Consider the following 21681-nt stretch of genomic DNA (forward strand, 5'->3'; position numbering starts at 1 on the left):
ATTTTCATCTCTACTAATCCTTGGCAGGGCTCAGACTTTTTTTTTTTTTTTAGAGAATAGGTTCAATGCAGCTGTGTGTTGATGGGAACAAAGCTTCAGAAAGGGTTAACAGTAAAGCACTAAAAGGGGCATGACAAAGGTAAATCTGTTTGGGTTGTGGGGATTAAAGGCACTGTGACAAAAATGAAAAAAAAAAAAAAAACCCTCACCTAAAGTACAGCTGACGTTTTGCTCACAGAGACACAATCCCTGGCAAGACTGACATGATTAGATGAACAATACAATTCCTTCTGTCTGTTTTAGCTTGTCTGTCTGCATTGCTGACCATAGATTTCCCAGTATTTCGAGGTGTTTGCCATACTGGTGGTGGTGCAGTATTGAGGAAGATTTACTTTTTCCAGAAAAGGAGAGTCTTGCTTTTGTTGCTTTTACTAGGAATTATCTCTTGGCTTTTTTCTGGAGGTGCTTTTTGGAATACAAGGCCCTGAATCTATTGGATCACAGATTTTTAATCCCCATCTTGGCCAGAAGAGAAAGGAATTCCTTGGATAGCATTTAGTCCAAAACAATGATTCCTCCTAAGCTCCTTGTGTACCGGCGCACACACAGCGATGCTAACTTGGAAACCCTCCGAGAGACGTGGAGACGAAAGAAGTCCTGTGGCGATCTTTTTCAGAATGGGTACAGGGTGAGGCAGGGCCATCATGGACAGGAGGAAAAGGAAAGGCAGACAGGACTTTACCATTCAGTCTGGTCTTGTTTACGGATCCTCTCTAACTGGGGTAAGGGCGTTAGCATCAGTACACAGTATGAATATGCACTATCTGGAGTTGTGCTCAGAATTAGTTTGGTAAGAGGAATGACCTACTTAACCGAGATCTTGAAATTCTTTGACAATTAAAGTTGGTCTTGATACATGTTCGATGACAAGCATATGGCCTGTCTCATATTTGCTGGTAGTAAACTGATTGTCTCAGTAGGAATTCACATCACTTTTTGTCACACAATTTGACACACATAGGCAAAGACATGCGCGCACACGTTCCACCAGGATCAGTCATGTTATGTAAAAAGACAATGAGGCAGGTGTCACATTGTTCTATAATCCCTAAGCGAGCTGCTCTTGGATTCAGACTGAGGCTCATGTAAAGTAGGGCACATGATGTTCCTCCTAACTTGTTTGAATGCATAATAAATAATTCCAACACATCATCTTGAGTAAAGTGTTTTTTGTATCATCTTCCTGTGTCTCACTAACTAAATTTTGCATTATACGGTGCCGCACTGCGCTGTGGTTGTGTGCTTTAGAAAAACATTTGGACCATAGTATTTCTTTGAATTGCTCATATATGTTGTCTCCACTCAGCCTCTCTTACACTTCTTACCTAATTTATGGACACATGCTCTCTCTGTCTCTGTCTTCTCTTTTCCACACAGGTTTAAGATTCCTGAGAGCGCTAAGGTTGATACAGTTCTCGGAAATCTTACAGTTTTTGAATATCTTGAAAACAAGGTGAGAACTAAGCTTTCCTCATTCACATCTACCTGCATCAGCATCTTCACTGTTACTACCACCCCAGTAGCTAACAATGAGGCTGGTTTGAACTGCAGAAACTGCAGAAAGAGTCCTTTTTCAGTTCTGTATAATAACAAAGTCAATGACAATGTATAATGTGGCATTGTCAGAAACTGTATGTTGCAGTTACTTAAATTTAGGCATATTTTATGATATCATAAGTGTGTGATTAGATTAGTTGTTTAGTTAATAATGGTGTGTGTGTGATTTAAATAACTTTGTCACACTGTTTTTGAACATAGCACTAAAGTGCACCACACATAGTATACCATAACTGTACTGGGGCATTTACGGTTTCTACACATATGTACTATATGCAGAGGATTAGCAAGAGCCCCTCCTTAAGTATCATCAGATACTTCATTGGAAGTTGGATTTAAGCTTTTTGTCCCACTCTGTGCATCATATGGCTTTTATGATCCTTTTTATCATTTTTATGGTAGTTATAGTATTTTCCTTATTTTTCGTTTATTGATATTCCCACAATCTAAGTCCCATCTCCACCATCCTGGCTGTAACTGTAAGACGAGGTCTTGCTGTTGCTTTCATGAGTTCACATATCTCAGTTTTTCTGTCATTGTGGTCTAGATGTCTGTGAGTTTTATGGTTGTTCTTCTTTTACCTAGCAATTCCATCAAGCTGGTGAACCTGTGTTCCATCTTCATAAGCACATGGCTCACAGCTGCTGGATTCATACATCTGGTAAGTGTACAGATGTGAAAGCCGATGGGGCCTAGTGATTAATGAGCCAGTAAGGACGGTGACTGGCTAACTGACTGGGAATGAATTGAGGAAGGAATTGCAGGAAGGGATACTGTAATTATGTTTTTCAGTCTTCAAAGTAGGAACATACTGACCTAACTTTTAATCTCCCAGTACTGATTCAAATTAACTTAAATCATCACATCATACTTAGTACTGATCTGATACTAGTGCTCTGCTATTCCCAAATTTAAAATCTTGCCATCATCATCAAACTATATAATTATGAGACAAAATTCCATGAAGATAATTCTTTAAAAAAAAACAACAACAAAACAATGGTTATTGTGTGTACAGTGTTGTAAAATTTGGTTTAAAGTATATACATTGTGTATTTGTAGCTCTGCTCAACTCATCAAACATTTAACTGTTTTAACCACTAGATGGTAGTCTAAGCTCAATATACAGTATATATATATAAAGAATGATTCAAACACAGATGAATGCATGAGCACTTGTTGCTGGATTTAATCAAACTTGATGAAATAGTTTCTTCATGCAAATCCCTGTTTACAAATTGGTGGTTGATGTTGAGTCTAATTATCCCTCCTCCTCTGATTTCTCCATTTTAGGTGGAAAACTCAGGGGATCCTTGGGAAAATTTCCAAAATTCCCAGTCACTTTCCTATTGGGAATGTGTCTACTTGCTGATGGTGACTATGTCTACAGTGGGCTACGGGGATGTCTATGCAAAAACCACCTTGGGGCGCCTGTTTATGGTCTTCTTCATCCTTGGTGGTTTGGTAAAAATCTGTCTTTTTCTTCCTCCCTGATTCCCCTTATCCCTTCCTAAATCCTGCCTGTCCCCATCTGTCACCCAAAATGATAGAAGAAATGATAAGTTAATGAGAAATGAATTTAAATACTTTGACTATTATGTGTGTTGTATAATGTTTTAGCATAGTACTATAAAATGTTAGAACTATGTTGCCTGTAACAGTACATATTATTTGTTGTTATAGTGTAGTTGTATCCTTCTGTTTAGCCTACTGTATCTTGTCTACTGTAGTTACAGTACTATGTGCTCCTTTGTCCCCTCCCCTTATGTGTCCTTCCTGTATCTGTTTGATTAGAGTATAAGCTTTTGTCTGATAATGTTGTTACTGTTCTCTTAAAAGCAGTTGCGGTTTCAGGACACCCCTCCTCCCGTGTCTCTTCCCACAATTCCAACAAACACAGGGGCAGGGAGATGAGGCTTAGGCCAGCCTGACTGTTACCATAGCAACAGCAGCCTCCCACTCCTCTCACCTTCCCTCTGATTGAGCGTCCTGTTGGGCTGCCACTAGTATAGTAACTTACACGCAGGCATGCATGGGTGCACACACCTGTAAGCACTCACGCACTCACACACACAAACACACGCTCACCAAAGACCCTGCCTCCTCCATCTTCTCTTATAGAAAAAAAATAGGAGGGTCTAGCCAAATCACAGTTACTGTATTCTGCTTTTGGCCAGCTATCAGTATGCTCTGATGACCTGCAGCTGTGTGGATGTGTACCGTGTTGTGGCCATGGTGATAGGTTGTGTGTTTTTCGTCAGTGTTGAGAGCTCTGGAAGTCTTTAGGCTAGTACCTCAAGCTGCTTCCTATCAGCAGCAGTGGCTAAATAATGACTCCAGGCTGGAGATACTTTAAAGCCAGGAATCATTTCAAGCCCACGTCATTTCGCATTATGCCTGGTGATGTATAGGTAAACTTTGCAAGCATGATTTAAGTGTGTATTTACAAGGGCAAGGGCACATCTTCGTTTCTTATTGTAGATGTAACCCTAGATGAGGAATGTCAGTCCTCCCCATTGTTACTTAGTAAACTTAAACACGACCCTGTCCCACAACAAATGGCTGTGAAACTTTGCAAAATGCATCCAGCTCATTTCCCAGCCCAACAAATGAGTCTTAATGTGTTTTGCAGCTGTGGACCATCAGGTGGGCCTATTCAAATCAACCTGCCAGATCATCTGTGTTTGTTGGACAAAACATGGCACATAGGTTTTTACTCTCCCTCAGCTTTTAAACTTCTGCTATCCAGAAAGGTTTTGGGTGCTATCACAGACTGACTATTCATCAGCTGTGACAAAATTCTTGCCCACTGACTAAACCTGTTCCTAAACCTTTACCTTTTAAAAATCTCGGGCTATTTTTTTTTCTCAACAGCAAAAACACAATTCTTCGTGGTAAATGAAGATCTCTCTCATTCTTGTGAAGTTTAGCAACTCTCTGCAGACAACAAGAGAGTTTTTTTAAAACTTGATTTCTATTGCAAAGTAATATTTTTCCACCCTCAGAAATCTGGATTCGTGCACCAGTTTCCCCACCACCCACTCTGCAGCATAGTAGTCTCTTTTTTAGTCTCTTCTTCTGTCTTCTATCTTCTCCTTAGGCCATGTTTGCCAGCTACGTCCCTGAAATCATAGAGTTAATAGGAAACCGCAAGAAATATGGTGGTTCCTATAGTGCGGTTAATGGGAGAAAGTAAGTATTCCAGATGGTTCTGCTGTTTTTCTGTGTGCGGTAGAACCCTCTCTGCATGCCTTTTTCTTTTTTCTGTTCCATGCATGTAGGCCATGTTTGCTCGCTACGTGCCAGAAATTGCTGCTCTCATCCTTAATCGGAAGAAATACGGAGGGAGTTATAACTCGACACGAGGCAGAAAGTAAGTTGAAATCCAGACAAGGTGTGGTTGTGTGACTAAAGTGCACCCCCCTCGAGTTTTATAGTTTCTGGGGGTTAGTTAACTTGACTTTTTAGAACAGTAAAGTTACGTTATAGCATCAAGTCACACTGCGTGACTGGAGACCTTGGCCATTAGGACACCACATGTCCATGCCCCTTTACTCTCTCTTTCACTCTGTCTCTCTCTATCTGTTCTTGTCTTCTCCTATCTCTACCTTTTTTCTATATCTGCCTCTACCTGTCCTTCACTCAGAGCTTTCCTGAAGTCATTTGTGTGCTGTTCATTTTCTTTCTTTGTCCTCCTTGAAACATCCTGTGTTGCGCTTTGATTTGATTTGGAAAATAGAGCTTTCATGACTACTTTAGACTTGCAGTACACTAACCTGTGGTGCTTCTATGCAATATATCTGTGCCCAGTGTGTTGTCCCATCTCTGATTCTATTCAGATCCAGTCTCTCATAAATACAGTCTTACCTATAGGGATTAATTAGGATCCTAACCATATAAAAATTAAAGAAAATAGTCATGAAACCCCTACTATCCGCTTTTAGGATTTTTCCACAAGAAAATAGAAAGATTTAAGCATCTGCAAGTGCATTATTATTGGTGGTCTTTTTAAGCATCATCAATCTCAATGACCATTGCAGGATACAGTTTCTTTTCTTGTTTAATTTTGCTTGAGTTTGTTTTGCATGCTTTATGGAATTACTTTTCTTTAACTGCATCATTTGGCATGTTCTCTATGACCTGCTGTCTTGCAGCTTTTTCATTGTTTTTTGCAAACTCTATGAAAAAGCCATCTACCTGTTGTCTGTCACCGCCAGCCCATCGCATCATCAATGCTTGACATGACTCTGGCCCTGATCTTCAGTCAGCTCCCACACCCTGAATGCTGGATGCCTCACTCCCATTGGAGGCTCTCAATTGCTTTTGGCTTGCTTTGCCTGCTTGGTTCTTGGTGCTCGCCTGGTTCTCGTGTCTGTGTGGTGGTGGAGTTTGTCTCCAGAGGCTCCTGTTATTTATGTGTATGTGTAATTGGCCTCTCACAGCAGAGGTTCCAGTGCACTGTGAAGTATGTGTGACACTGTGGTCATTTTACTGTCTGTACAAGATTGCCACAGTACTTATTGTGCAGTACTGTTCTCCTCCCCTCTTGGCTCAAACCTTACTGATATTCAGCACACAGATTTATTTTAATCCAAATGTGGTGTGTCCAGAACAGGGAGGGTAGACTCTTTTCTTTTTCCTTCATCCCTTCTCTTCTCATTTTCTTCTATGGCACTCAGCATTGACTACTATGCTGTCTTCTCTTTCTCACTCTGTTTCCCTTTTCCAATCTTACTTCCAGGGGTTTCAGCAGGGTGGATTCTAGGGAGCCAGCAGTAGAGCGAGGCACTGGAAAAAAGCCTTTGTTCAATAATGTTTGCCTGTCATTGGGATAAGATTGATGAAATGTTATGTTTGGCCAGTGACCTCAGCCCAGGCTCACAGATGGGTGTTGAGAGAAGCCCTTGTCAAAACTGAGGATAGTTTCTCCCACACACTTTATTTTCTCCTTCCATACCCCCTTCCGTCTCTCTTTCTGGTTAGACATACTGGCGAATATATCATAACAATCAGAGGATACCCCACCAACCACTTTGGGCTTAGAGTGGCACCAGGCTCTTTGCAAAATCATTTAGATTGTTTACATGGATAGGACCTGACACATAGACAAAACAGGTTTGTCATGTGGGTTTAGGTTTGCCATCGGTGTTCAGTGCATTATCATTTAGCAGCTGTCAACACACGCAAAAAAAAGTCTATCATGGAAATGAGATTAGGAGATTACAAGTATCTGACTGATTACAGAGTCACAAACAATGAGGTCATGATACATTGTGAAGTATTTTAAATGTAACCCTCATTTGATCTCTCTGCCTGGCTGCTGTCATTCGAAACAGACCTTGAAGGTTATTTGGAAGTGAGAAGGACTCACATTGATTCCATACTGAATTCCTGTTTCATGCTAGTGTTGCTTATAGTACCCTGTGCAGCGTAGCGTACACCCGCGAACGCAGTGACAGCTCTCAGCTCGTGTATGCTGATATAATAATGACAAGTGTTGCGTTCCGTTGGCGCCCTGCCGCACTCGAGGCTCTGTGGTTTCCATTATGGCTCTATGGTTTCCATTAGCCCCAGCTTCAACGGAGGGGTTGGCACGGAAACTGTCTTCAACCCTGGCTGAACTCTGACATACACCTTCGACGGTCCTCTATAAGGGCTAGCAACTCAAGGCGTGCAGACCCAGAGACTTTCACACTATCAGGCACAAACACATATACATACTTACATAATGGTAAAACTTACATCTGCAGTTCTTAAAGAATCTGCATACCTGCACACTGAAATTTTTTTAGCTTCTAATGACTACACATGGAGTAGTTATTTCAGGAGATGCAATTTCACCCAACGCTGATGCCTATAAATTCCCTGAAAGACGATACAAAAACAAAATGTGAACCTGTTAAATAAATTGCGACGTTCTGATGATGATTCTTGCAGTAAGTTTCATCACTGACCTAAGGATTAGAGCAGTATTAAGTGAGTGACCTCTGTTGCTGATGTTTGAGCTCTTTGTTTGTTCATTTTGTATGCAGTGCATCCCAATGACATCCTGGGATGTTCCCTGACTGCATGTTTTGTGTGCACGCTGTGTTAATACCCCTTTGCATTTAATGTGATTGTGTGCCACACCTTTTTTTTGTGTGTGTATGTTTGTTTCTGGGTTGACGGGTATGGTTTTCTGTGCCCTTGAAGTGCTCTACTTTTTGTTTTCCTTTGAGTTTTTGAGTTATTTCCATAGCTTAAGCTGTACTGTACAATCAGGTTGACCAGAGAGTGGTATTTTGTTCATGAAGCAATTATAAATGGTTGAATTATCCATGATATCCTTTTTCTATATCCTATTTAACAAGACAATGATCTCAGTATTGAGTTTGATGCCACTATTGGCGCACTGAAAACTCAGTACAGGCAGGCCAACTTCAATGACGTCTATTAAGTGAAGCATAATATCACAATAATATTTCTGTCTTAAACACAGAGACACAAATTAGTGGCTTCATCAAGGTTTAAGAAACAAAGTTTAATAAGTGAGGAGGAAAGTTTTGTTTTTATCTGTTCACAGTGAAAGACAGCCCTACATTCGCTTCTGTGTGTGTGTGTGTGTGTGCACATGTGCGTTTACCTGTGTACATGAATTTACACCTTCAGGTTTGTGCTTTAGTTTGTGTGTGTGCGTGTGTGTCTGACATTCATAACCGAATGTTGAACCCACACAAGCCAAATAATATGCCTTATAAATCTGTATATTACTTCTACCCTTGGGAGAAGGGCATCTGGATACTGAGAATAGGAAAACATGACTGATGTTTTTCGTCTCATGAAATGAGAGGCATCTTGTGCCAAATAGTGCTGGCTGCCCACAGACATCTCAGCTCATCAGCTTGTAAGACCACACGGCCCTTTGCTCAACTCTGGCCAACCATGCAATCACGGCTGCTCATTAGATTCCCTTAAAGGACATAGGCGACATCTGTGAAGACCATTATGTCCTGCAACATCTACAAACTGCCATTCCCCTAATATGTCTGTCACATTACTTTGCCAAGTCCACTTCAGTTCAGCCCTACCCAGTCCATCTGGTAAAGGATAGGAGAACACTCAGTGATCTGGACTATGGTTCTCATCTAACATCAATAAATATCTCTGTTTCCTTTAAATCTGCCAAACTGAGTCAGATTTCACTAATGTTCTATACAATTTTAGACGTTGACTGTTAAAGGTTAATGTGTTAGCCAGAGCTTCCTTCTTGTATATAACAGCATGATAATGGATTGAGAGAGACCTGTCATAACAAATCTAGTTGATGATAAGGACTTGAACAGTGAACAAATACGACCACAGTATATATATTTTTTTTATTGTAGGAAAGAGTAACTGAATACCCATAGTGTTAAGTGCAAAGCTGTCCAGTACCCAGGCACTCAAAACTAAAGTGGTTCAATTGTCTCCTGGCACATCCTTGTAAGTAGTGGATAAGGCCATTGTCATTACACAGATTGCCTTACAGGTCTCCATAGGGTAATTAGGGTGTCTGCCGAGTGTCCACACTAATCCATGTCAATATAAGGCCTGGATTCTACTGAGCATGTTTGGATTTCTCATTTAGGGGTTTGGCAAAAAGACTTGGTGACATTTAACTTAAACTCCGGAAGGGTAGTTCAGCTTACCACAGTGTAAATGAAGCATATACTGGAGAGTGTCTTAAATCCACTAGATTAGTGTGATTAAATTGCCAATCAAAACCATATCATGGTCGAATACTGATACTTACAGTGCTATTAGTATTATTTTCCAAGTGTTTTAATGACGACACTACTGCTTCTTTATTTAATTATAACAGTACTACAGTAACGAAAGAGGAAGATAACCTAAACCCTACAACATAGATTTATCAAACAAACTGGATAGGGAATTGAAGTGATTTCTCTCAGTTCTGGGACACTAAAACTTGACAGAAGCACCACAAGTTTTATCGTTGATAATAAGACTTGGACAGTGGCCGTCCAAACTGCCCGGGTTTTATTAAAACGATTCCCATAATTGATCTAACTGTGGAGCTAACCTTTGAACTTGATCTCTCTGGCCTACAGTGCAGTCAGAGGACAGCCAGGGCCAAAACAAACTTCAACTCAGAAATCCCTCTAATCTAACCTCATACTTCCGTACTGTTGTAATCAGCCCCCCGCACCCTCTGACAGATCCCTGCGCTATAATGCACTACTGAATCTTGCCAGGGACCCGTCAAATACTCCGAGGTCCTGTTTAGAATTTGTGTCAACCACAGGCCTCCAAATCACTTTGAAAGTTTTTAGCAATGTTCTGTATAAAAGCACCAGCATATTGATGTACATGTCTTTGTCAACATCCATTCAGCTCACAAAGGGGTGGTTTGGCCGAAGGGACAGTTTTTATATTGAGAACGGATGACAATCCAACCACTGTGGGCTGTGTGATTATATCTTAGATTTTCTAAAGTGGTTCAGAGTTGAGTGTTTGATTGCACTTGTCGTGCAGAATTTAACCACTTTCATTACATGGGGGAAAATATTCACTTTTATGGCAAAAGAGATATAATTCAGTTACTTGTTTGCTTTGAATCAACATTTCTTGACATGTATATAGATATTTTTTTTCAGTCTGTATTTGAGTTAGATGTTAGAGTGCTTTGGTTTGACTGATTATCTTTGGGAGACATGCCAGTGTCTGCAGTGATTTATGTTGCCCACTCAAGATGATTTCTTCCCCCCTTCCAGGCATATTGTGGTCTGTGGTCATATTACCCTCGAAAGTGTCTCCAACTTCCTCAAAGACTTCCTACACAAGGACAGGGATGATGTCAATGTAGAAATTGTTTTTCTCCATAAGTAAGTTAAGTTTTCCTTCCTCACCACGTGTAGGCTAGCACTCAACACAATGCTTGAAAACAATGCACAGTCGACCTGTATACACGAGGTATTCGTACATGCACTAACCCCTCTCCTCTTTTCTCTGTGTGCTAGTATTTCCCCTAATCTTGAGCTGGAAGCCTTGTTCAAACGCCATTTTACCCAAGTAGAGTTCTACCAGGGATCTGTTCTCAACCCTCACGATCTGGCCCGAGTGAAGGTACAGGCGGTGACAGGACTCTTGGAGAGATGAAAACACATACAATTATAGATGACTGTTGTTGAACTTTAAGTGTAGATGCAGACAGATTAAGAGCAAAATTCCATTTAGTAAACCAGTAATTTTGAGGTTGTCTTTTTTTTCTTTTTTTGTTTTTTAGTGGCTGTAGGAAGTAGAGGAAAACAGTGCAGGGTGACAATATATGGATATCCATTTCAGTTTTTATTTTTATTTCTTGAACAAAATGGATAAGGACAGAACAGGGAAGAGAAAAAGGGGAAAAGGCCGTGGCATACTGATCAATATTATGACTAATCGCATTGATTCTGGCTAGTGTTAAACTCACTGATTTGTATAGTTTTATGAGGGAAGCACAGACAGTTTGTTTAAAGCACTTAGTGTGTATATACTATAATATTACCATATCTGTTTCTTTGGTCCTTTACTCATAGATCGAGTCAGCAGATGCCTGCTTAATCCTAGCCAATAAATACTGTGCAGATCCTGATGCTGAAGATGCCTCCAACATCATGAGGTAATGTATCCTCTGGACTTTGAAATCAGAAGAAACTGGCTAAAGGTGTTTCATATTCATTGTTCAATGTGGCTGCCTGTTTTTCCTCCAGGGTCATTTCAATCAAGAACTACCATCCCAAGATCAGAATAATCACACAGATGCTACAATATCACAACAAGGTAGGGGAACATTAAATGCTAATGCTCCATCAGAAAGCAAATAGGTATAATTCCCAGACTGTTGAACTACTCCTTTACGAAATATGAATCACTGGCAGAGTTTTCTGCGTCTTGTGACTTCCTCTGTCTGTATCATGTGATGAAGGCCCATCTGCTGAACATTCCAAGCTGGAACTGGAAGGAGGGTGATGATGCTATCTGCCTGGCGGAGCTGAAGGCAGGCTTCATTGCCCAGAGCTGTCTGGCCCAGGGCCTGTCCACAATGCTAGCCAACCTATTCTCCATGAGGTCCTTCATCGAGGTAACACAGAGGACAAGATTAACTTGCCTTGTCTCAGTCACTCCTTCTGAGCAGACTGAAGTAACATGGATGAATGAATCCTCACATTGCATTTTTGTAAATGAGATGATTTATTCTGAGATTGAAGGTGAGGTGAACATAAGTTGATACAGTAAGTTCCCTGCTGACAGATGGACTAGATCCATCAAGCACACCACATTCACTGGGAAATTGTGACATCTTTGTCCAGAGAAAAGACTTCCATTAGAGTGTTTTCAGTCATCCTGGCACATCATATTTTACTGTGACATTTCATATGGAATCTGTTCAGTGTTCCTGTGGCTCAAAATTGAAGAGGTGCTTGCTTCTATCAAAGAACTGTTCTCATGTCATAAAGATGATGGATCAGCTTATAATGACCAGGCTGATGTTGTGTGGGGGGAACATCTGCAGTCCACATTGGGCTGCTATTGGAAGAAAAACAGTGTTGCCTTTTTTCCCTCCTTCTCTATCTTCATGTGTGACATTTCCATGCTTGTTTTTTGTCAGATTGAGGAGGACACATGGCAGAAGTATTACCTTGAAGGAGTGGCTAATGAGATGTACACAGAGTATTTGTCCAGTGCCTTTGTGGGCCTCTCCTTCCCCACTGTCTGTGAGTAAGTATCATTCTTTCCCCACTCAGCAAGCCCACTGTCAATGGTAGGTTGCTAACACTTTTGAAGTACAGAAAAAATGACAAGGGGGGGATGTAAGAATATGAATTTCAAAGGTGTTTGAACACATCAGTCATCTGCTCATATGCTGCTCTGCTCTAATGAGTGCACATGTTTTACAGGCTATGTTACGTGAAGCTGAAGCTGTTGCTTATTGCCATCGAATACAAGTCTGAGCAGAGAGAGAGCAGGTTTGTATATTGGATCTTTTTTGCAGTAACATCAGGTACAACCGTGGTAACAGTGCTTTGCTTCTAATACAATATCTGATATTTTTCCCCAAATCCTCTTTGCAGCTCTGATCACAGCTGATATTAGTAATACATTTGATGACATTTGTTTGGTTAACAATTGATACTGACACTCTAGCATATGAATTACCTTTGAAAAGTGTTTACTTGGGTTATTTCTTTAAAAACACACAATATCAATACACAGTATACGTTACGTGATGAGGCTACTAATTAGTACACACAGCAAACTGTACTGTACCTCTGCCGTGACTACACAGTCGTCTTAATTTTTGTTTTAATAATGAAAAATATTCAGCAATATTTATTCTCTATTTTAAGAAATTAGCAGAAAATCCCTATCACTCAGTCCTTGGCCTCATGGCTTAACTCTCAATTTTGATTGAAAATGTGATTGATTGGCTGAGACTGTATGTCCTTGGTGGAGGTAACTACATATTCCCAAGACTGATACTTAGCCAAACCTTGCAGGTTATGCGGGAAAAAATGTGAAAATCTGGCTAAAATAAAAATTTAGTGTCAGACAAGTAATAGGCGACAGCAATGGACCAATACAACATTCACAGTCTTTTTTGTGTGTCATCTCAGCTACACTGTGCCATCAGTTCGGAGACATATTCACACCTAAATAACCAATTTGCTACACATTTGAATTTCATGTCATGTGTTTCCTTAACTTGATTCTACCGTGTCCTTGTTTAGTCTGTATGATGACCACTAACTCTACATCAGCGTCAGTCTTATCACCAATAACAACATGAAGTACTATTTTTCAGTAATCTCAATTGCCAAATCCCACCCACCCTTCCCTATTCACTTGTGTCAAATGTTTTTGTGTACTGACAAGGTTGCATGGCAAATGATGGCCATTTTGATATTACAAGCTTACAACTTAATTTACTAATTCTGGCACTAATATTAATGTCCCAGTGTTGTAATTTTTGTCTGAGTTCTTAATTTTTTCAAGCTATAAGTTACTGAAATTCAAACTATGCTATAATACTTCATTACTTTTTCATAATGATTTTGATGAAGCCACACAAAGGCATACTTCTCTTTTACAGCTATTTACAGCTTTTGTCTTGTAAATGTACAGCAGTTTTCAGTGCCATTTGATTTAATCATGCCCTTGTCAAAAGCTAACCATCGTTAAAAACAGGATTTTCTTTTAGTAAGCAATCATTTTTAGGTGCAAGGACCTCAACATTGGACAAGCATGACATACAGAGTGTGTACAGAGTTGTGCCACATGCTGCCACATGAGGCGTACCTATAAAATAGGCCGAAAAGCATTAGTAACAGTCATATTCTCCTCCTCTTCTATGTTCATGATAACTGTTGATTTGAGATTTTTTCTTGTTGTTTGCAGAAGCCGAAAGCGGTATGCCCTCTACCTTATCTTACTTCCAAAGTTCCACCCAATCTCCACCACTTTAAAGCTTCTGACTTTGGGAGTTTCCCCAGGGATATTTTTCCAAACACTATCTCACAGGCCTCTTTTTCTAACTTTTTTTATGGTGTCCCTTGTGCTTAATGCACTAACTTCTTTGCAGGCAGAGAGAGGATAGATAAATTGGACATGTTTGTAGAAGTGCTGTTTCTTTGTCTTTGCTGTTGTCAGTGTACCAAGGCCAAACGCTCACCCTCTCCATATCTACCTCTTATTTGATCTTTTGATCTTTTCCGTTTTTTCCTTTTACCAGTCCTTTGCTTAGTTTATTTCTCTCACTTTCAGTTCTTTTTCAGTGTTGCTCAGTTCTTACCCTACTGTATGTTAGCTTTGCCAAGCTATTTATGCCACTAATGGTGTTTTTAAATCACTGCCAGAACAGTACTTCATGGTTCTTTGACTCAGTATCAGTGAGGACTTTATATACACATATCTTAGACCTCAGATGTGGTGTCGATAAGCACTGATAATCTGTTGTTCTACATTTTGGATTTAATCTTGAAAGAAACTGACTGATTATCTGCCATTGCTTTAGGCAGTGGCTGATACAATAGCATGTCCTTTTCATAATGGTTTTATTACACAGGCAGCACCTCACCAATCTTTGCTTTCTTTTCATCATTTCACACACTAGGAAAGGCATGGAGCTGTTGAATTTGGATAGCATTAAGTTTATCCAAAGTGAAAATTTAATAACCATAGGCTACAATGTTCACAAGTGCCCCACATTTCACTTTTGCATTCCATCACCCTCTCATGTTCTCAGTGTTAAATGTATATCCATCTGTGCATGTATGTGCATCTGCGTGTGAGTGTGATTACCTTGAGAGGGAGAGTTTGTGTGCGAATGTGCGCGTGCGTGTGTGCATTCTTGTGCGTCTCAGCCACCATGTACAGTCACGCTCGTGCGTCTCTCGAGTAGATGTTCTTAAGTGAGGTCACTTCCTGTCAGTTTGGTGTTTGAGAAACAATCCAACTGCACAGAAGTTACTGCAACCGTCTGCATCTACGTACCTGTCCCTATACCTGTACTGCAGTGGCTATGCCTTTTCTTTTTGATTATTGTCCTCTTCATGCTGTTTGGTAACTGCATGCTATGACACTATCACATAAGGTGTTTGATGCTTGCCTTGTTGCTCACAATATGAGGTTTTGATGCTTTTTAAGCTTCTATTCACCAGTTTGCACCCGACTGAAGAAAAACGTCTTGGATAGATACACCTGGAAAATCTCAGATTTGGGCAGCAATGTTTGTGGAACTGTCTTGATTTGATCTGTTTCTTTCATTTATTTTGACTAAAGAGCATGCCAGGCATAATGCCTGTTTACTTCTCTGGGGGCCATTCAATCTGAGTGAATGTTAGATGCTATTTTACTTCTTGCAGTGTGGAAAGAAAAATCAGATCTGCATGACTGGTGCAATTTGATCACATCCCGATATGAATATGGATTCAATTGCTCCCTTAATATTTTTGTTTATTTTCTCCAGTGTAACCTTTTCCAGAGCCCAGAGGAAAGATGTAGTGCGATGCATGTTTTCTTAGATGTACTACCTCACTTCTGCCCTGAGTCAACGCAGATAACATTCTCTTTCAAAATTAATTGCTAAAATGTCACAAAATTAGCATTTAAAGTACAAAGATTTGAGTCAAGCTGGTGAGAATGACATCCCTGACAATGACTGTATTTTTGTGAGCCATAGGAAACTTTAGTTTAAAATAGAGAAAATTTTAAAAGAAGATACAAAAGTTCATCAGCTTTCATCTGGGCTCGTATTATGAAGGAGTGTGACCCTTAAAGATTTTGTGGGTTCAGTGTTTTGATTTCTTAGTTCACACTCACATCATTGATGATTGTTGCCCACAGGTAACCATTAATGACCCGGGTGTGTGTGTGTGTGCGTGTGTGTGTGAGCGTACAATATGTGTGTGTGGTGTCTACTCTTTGTTTCAGTCTAATTAATGGGGAATGATACAGCCAGTCGTTTAAAGTGGTCAGGGTATTAAATTCAGTCTCACTCATAATAATTACCAATACATCCTGAGATATTTCCTTTTAGTGCAGCTGTTGCTCAGCATGTCAGAAGACATTTTTATTAGAGTTTTATCTTTAAATATTACTAGTAAAGTATAAAATTTTAAGTCAACACTGACCTTGTTGGACATGCATTTGAATTATTTTCACACTATAAGTCAATGGAACAGGATCACTGCTTATTTTTAAGGGACTCCACCAATTTTATTTTTCCTAGAGCAACTCCATAGACTATAGTAGAATCACTGATCAGTCTAGAGTCAACAGAGAAAGAGCTGTTCATTCCCTTGCATCCCACTGTCAAATACTAACCAAGATAATGATACTTACTGTACATTCTCTGTACTACAGCCATGTCTCAGTGGCCATCATAACATTTGTTTCGACTAGATGATTGTATTTGAGTGCTGAGGCTAAAACCACTTCATGGCCATAATTTTAATTCTTTCTGCCCTTGTCCCCTTTTACTCGTACCTCTCTGTCCCCCCTTCTCACCCCGGGGAAATCCCGATACCATTCTGTAAAGAAAAGAATTAAAATTCAGTGTGCGATCATACTGTTGTACATTCTGTCCATCCATGTGAGTATCACATCAGCAAATTGCCCAAAATTAGAGGAGCCAGATGTGTGTTATGATAACACACAGGACACAACACAACAGAGCAAACCAAGCTCTCGATTAAAGGCTTCAACACGTGTGTGTACCATTCCTCTTGATTAGCATGTTGTGTGCGTGAACTGAGCATTGTCCAGACTTTTAATGAGTGTCATGTGTCTTATTTCTCTGATTACCCAGCATCCTCATCAACCCGGGCAACCATGTCAAGATGCAGGAGGGAACACTGGGATTCTTTATCGCCAGTGATGCCAAAGAAGTAAAAAGGTAATCCAGCCACCCTGATGAACAACTGGTCACTTGCACTATAAAGTGGACACCTGGATTTTTTGAAGCGCTTAACATTTTTACTGTGTCATTTTAGAGCATTTTTCTACTGCAAAGCTTGTCATGATGACATCACAGACCCTAAGCGGATCAAGAAGTGTGGCTGCAAACGACGTGAGTATATCTGTGCCCCTTATTTGGCCCCACCGACACCCCTCCCTCCGTCCCTCCCTCCCTCCCAAACCTACCTGTGGATCTGTCTGTCTCATCATACTTAAGGTTTTACCAGTTTGGACACTAATGTTTTACCTTTCGTTGTGTCATTGTTCTTCTGTACTGTGGCACTGTGTTTTTAAAGGTAATATACTGTATGTTGTCACCATTATACCCTTGTTTAATATGGGTCCCATTTTGAACTTTCATAACATCCATTATGGTATGATCATCAGTCAATATCTGATTTGGTTTTTTTGTAACTGAAATGTAGGTGTTATCATCTTTGAGTGTGTTTACTTTTTGGTTTAACCGTTGAATCACTACTTTATCCACGCAAGCTAATGAGTCTATAGTAGTGAATGGATTTGGAGGTAAAACTTAGTAAGAAAGATACACTATAGAACTGAAATTGTATTAGTTGGCAGCTGTGCAGACAAAAAAGTAGGATGAGGTTACATACAGTAAATCCTAATTGATGTTTGAAACACTTAAAAACATTATTTACATTTACAAAAACATTTAGTTCTTAATGTCACACACCTCCCATATCATTAATAGTCCAGCACTTAGACATAATGTGCTGTTAATTGTTACATTCAAGATTGACAGTAAAATGCCCCGTTTTACCCATTTTTCTGTTTTTTTTTTAATGCCGACATGACATTACCATTAAGGCAGGAACAGCACATGAATATAACCTGACCTATGTACAGTAGTCACTTGTCAGGACACGTTAGCTCCTGGATAAATAATTCAGGTGAATATCCCATATTTCCGCAAAAGGTCACAGACAATTACAGTAAGCAGCCTGGTAGAGACATAGCCTGGTTTGAAAATAGATACACACCATTTCCTTCTTTTGTCTGTGTCATCTCAATTATTCAGACATTTTTTGCTCTGCCAGCTCAATAGAATCAACAGGCCTTTCACACTCTAGTTTCATTTATATAAACTGTTTACCTCTGTTTGCTCTCTTAATATCTTCATGTCTCGGACTCCGGTGATGGACCTGGTGCTATGTTTTATCTTATTACTGTAGTTTCCAACAAGAGAGTTGCATTTAGAAAGATGACAGTTCCATTACTGCAATGGAAGTCTGTCCTACAGTATGTTTTGTTCTATCATGTTTTGTTCTCTTTTGTTGTTTTTCCCATGTTTCTTTATGACCAGTGACACACTTTTGATGTATTTCCTTCCCTGCTGCCATTGGAAAACGCCACTTTATTTTAACTACTCACTGGTAGTGATTTATTGTGAGTAAAAAGAAAATGGGTGTCCTATTACCCAGAGTGCAGTGCAAGTGTTTTTTTTTTCCTCTTCAGCAAATAGTATACTGTATCTATGTTGCATGTACCAGTGTAGCTTCTGCATCCCTCTCCTTGCCTCTCATTTCTACACTGTGCTCAAAACCAGACCGAAACCAAAACAGCAAAAATAACACCATCAGCATCAGTCCTCCTCCTCAATGGCCCAGTCAGCTTATGCTCTGACTAGTTGGAAATGACAATTAAATAGAGTGTGACTTAATCGGATGTGGCCGATGAGCTCTCAATTTTTCCTCCCTATTTGATCATCAAACCAAACTCATATTTGGCATTTGAAAGCCAATCTGCTGCAAGTCTTATGTCATTACCCATGATTAACCTCCTTATAGTGTCATGCTCCAAGAAAGTACAGAAGGAACATAATAAAAATCTGAGATGTCATCCAGTAATCATAGATTTAGGGGAGCTAACACAAAGGGAAGAAAATTAACAAGAACCGCTGAGATTTAAATTGATCTGCTTTCTGTCAAAGGAAGTTTTGTGTGTGGTTGTACTTTCAGAGAGCAGAAAATGTCCTTGTGGGAAGTTCTTCAAATCCTAACCAGCTAGGTTGCCAAAACACAATCAAAACAATCTGGCCTCCCCTTTGCCCCACTTCTCTGTGATCTCAGCTCCTCTCTAAACTCTGGGTCCTCGCCCAGTTAAGGGCTGAGGTTACAGAGATCATCCTTTCATAATTTAAATGTCACCACACCAGTCTTGTGTATTTCAAATCTGGATGGTCGTTGGGCCCATTTCTTCTTCTTCTTCTTCTTTCTGTTTTTTTTTAAACTCGCTACACTGGTTGAAAAGTCCATTAGTAATACAGAGTATTAAGTGTCATGGCATTAGATTGCCACTAGATGGTGGTGCTCTGCCAGGGTCATGTCCAATATGACTATTTAAATGGTGATGTCTGTAGAGGAAACTCAAATCCCCTGAAACCTGTTCAGCAAAAATGCAAGGACTAAATGTGTGGGCTTGTTTGCATAGAGATGATACATTTAATCAAAACCTCATCCATGTTTTATGTTTACATGATCTGGTATAGTTGGGTTTGGTGAGTCTTGAGCCAGTGCTATCATTTTTTCCTTGCCCTTTTGCTGAATAAGGAAGTTTCAGGGGGACATATCAGAATGGTGCTTTCTTTAGGACATCCTTTGTATTCAACATAGCGCCCTGATAGCTTCTGTTTGAGTATATTGTGCCTTGGTGGATTATAGGAGATGGTGGTGACTGATCAAACCCATGCAGACAGTTTATCAGGGCAGCCGTCATGTTGAATCTTCAAATAGGAATGCCCTGAAATGGACACCTTATAATCATAGGCCAGAATCTGGGTATTTGTGAAGTCAGAAGTCAAAGACATTGTCTGTGTGTGTGTGTCTTTGTGTATGTTCTCCATTGCTCCCCTTCCATGTGTCAGTAATCCACACTGTAACATACATATACTGTGGTCCGAATGCCCAAGCAAAAACTCTGAAGTTAAGAAAATTTCAGCATGAACTGAAAGCCTTGCTGCACTTGTCTGCCATGCCCCAAAAACTGTTTCATTACTGTGAACAGTTATATCTGTACCTCCCCTTGTTGCTGAGACCAAAACGACATTTTCTGCATGCTTATTACATGCTCATAAGGCACATATGCATGCCATAGGAAACAACAGTCCCTGATGCCTTCATCCCATGGGTTATGATCTGCGTTTCCCATTCTTTCCTTGGCCAGAGGCTAAAACATAGTACTTCATTTGAGACCTTATTTTCTAATGTGACTCAAAGTCAAAAGATGCTGAAAGTGTCTCTGTAAAGGTGCGAGACAGTATTAGTCTGCTGTCTGTTTGCACCTTGACGATGAGAGAATGGGGACCAGGGACTGTTTCTGCCCAGAGTCACAGCAATCTAGAGATGCTGCTCTGGGAACTTTCACTCCTGCTTCCCTCGGGGTTTAGGGCTTCACACAACAGCAGCTACGCACACACATACACACCACATACACACACACACAGACACAGAGTAGATGCTTTACAGTATTTTGGCTGCAGGCTAACTAGTAGTTTAGGAGTCCTACAGTATGTTGTGAATGGCTGCTTTCACATCCAATCTCAGCTGAATGAGGGCACCTAGTCTCCAAATCGCCCGTTTTGTCAAAGGCAATAATTAAAAAGAAATACAGATGAAATACTCTGATGACATTAACGTTTATCCTGTGTAAATACAGAATATAGTAATGGTGATGATCAGGTGCTGAAATGTAATGGTAAAATGCATTTTCAAAGCCAGAGGAGAGACTATTATTAGTCTCTTGTCAAGTTATTATCCCCTGATTTTATTGCATGGGGACAATATATAAGTATATACAATGACCAAAATCGCAATTCTTTAACCTCATGAATTGAAAGGATATGGAGCATGAGTTGAAGATTGAAATCAGTATTGTCTGTGCTTCTCAACCACTTAGAATTAAACATTATGTATAATGCATTAAACAACTGACAACAAGTGAATACTTTGATAGCAAATACAGCTAAAGATAATCTGAAGTTTGCTATCATTAGCATAAGCTCAAAAGTCACACAGGCTCACTTTAAATTGACACGAAGACATTGTAAATATACATAAACATATGCATTTTTGTCTAGTCTGACTGTTTATTTACATATGCACATGAGAGTGAAGCCTCCCTTGGGGAGTAGAGTAGTGAAACCGCAGGTCTGAAACTAGCATGAATTGGCCCGTCTAGCCAGTAGAATAGTGTGATGCCTTGGACAGAGCCGCTACAGCTGCATGATGGGATACAGGTACGTGATCCACTCCTTTAGCCAAATGGATAGAGGATGTACAAATGTATGAAACATTGTATGAGGTTTGCTGCTGAAGACATTGCTCATGCCTCTCTTCCCCGAATGCCTCCCTCCCTCTCCCCTTTCTCCTCACCCTTCTTTCCCACTGTTATAGTTTTGCCTTTTGACCTGTTACAGCCTTAGCACGCAGCTTGACCTCTTGAGACTATGTCAATATGAATGGGAATTCATGCACTGACATATTGTCATACTATCATCAACATTATTACATTGATAACACATCCAAATTTTACAAAAGAATTAATTTAATTTAAAAAATTAAAATAATT

The 21681-nt window shown here is 40.0% G+C and overlaps 1 protein-coding gene across 9 annotated transcripts in view; it reads left to right on the forward strand.

Annotated features, from left to right (window-relative positions):
* Positions 1-21681, forward strand: part of kcnma1a (potassium large conductance calcium-activated channel, subfamily M, alpha member 1a) — a 131087-nt gene that overhangs the window by 75569 nt on the left and 33837 nt on the right. For 4 of the 9 annotated variants that reach the window (XM_018696749.1, XM_018696755.1, XM_018696762.1 and 1 more), the window contains exons 6-18: positions 1438-1513; positions 2203-2278; positions 2911-3081; positions 4718-4809; positions 10371-10481; positions 10617-10722; positions 11175-11257; positions 11349-11418; positions 11564-11719; positions 12248-12357; positions 12537-12605; positions 16946-17032; positions 17130-17206. In XM_018696749.1, coding sequence (XP_018552265.1) covers positions 1438-1513; positions 2203-2278; positions 2911-3081; positions 4718-4809; positions 10371-10481; positions 10617-10722; positions 11175-11257; positions 11349-11418; positions 11564-11719; positions 12248-12357; positions 12537-12605; positions 16946-17032; positions 17130-17206 — 1284 coding nt within the window. Of the gene's footprint in view, positions 1-1437; positions 1514-2202; positions 2279-2910; positions 3082-4717; positions 4810-10370; positions 10482-10616; positions 10723-11174; positions 11258-11348; positions 11419-11563; positions 11720-12247; positions 12358-12536; positions 12606-14034; positions 14047-16945; positions 17033-17129; positions 17207-18492; positions 18502-21681 lie in introns of all 9 variants that reach the window. The other 5 variants (XM_018696760.1, XM_018696763.2, XM_018696765.2 and 2 more) reach the window with 3 other exon arrangements.

Source organism: Lates calcarifer, linkage group LG16_LG22, assembly GCF_001640805.2.
Source record: "Lates calcarifer isolate ASB-BC8 linkage group LG16_LG22, TLL_Latcal_v3, whole genome shotgun sequence".
Taxonomy (NCBI): domain Eukaryota; kingdom Metazoa; phylum Chordata; class Actinopteri; family Centropomidae; genus Lates; species Lates calcarifer.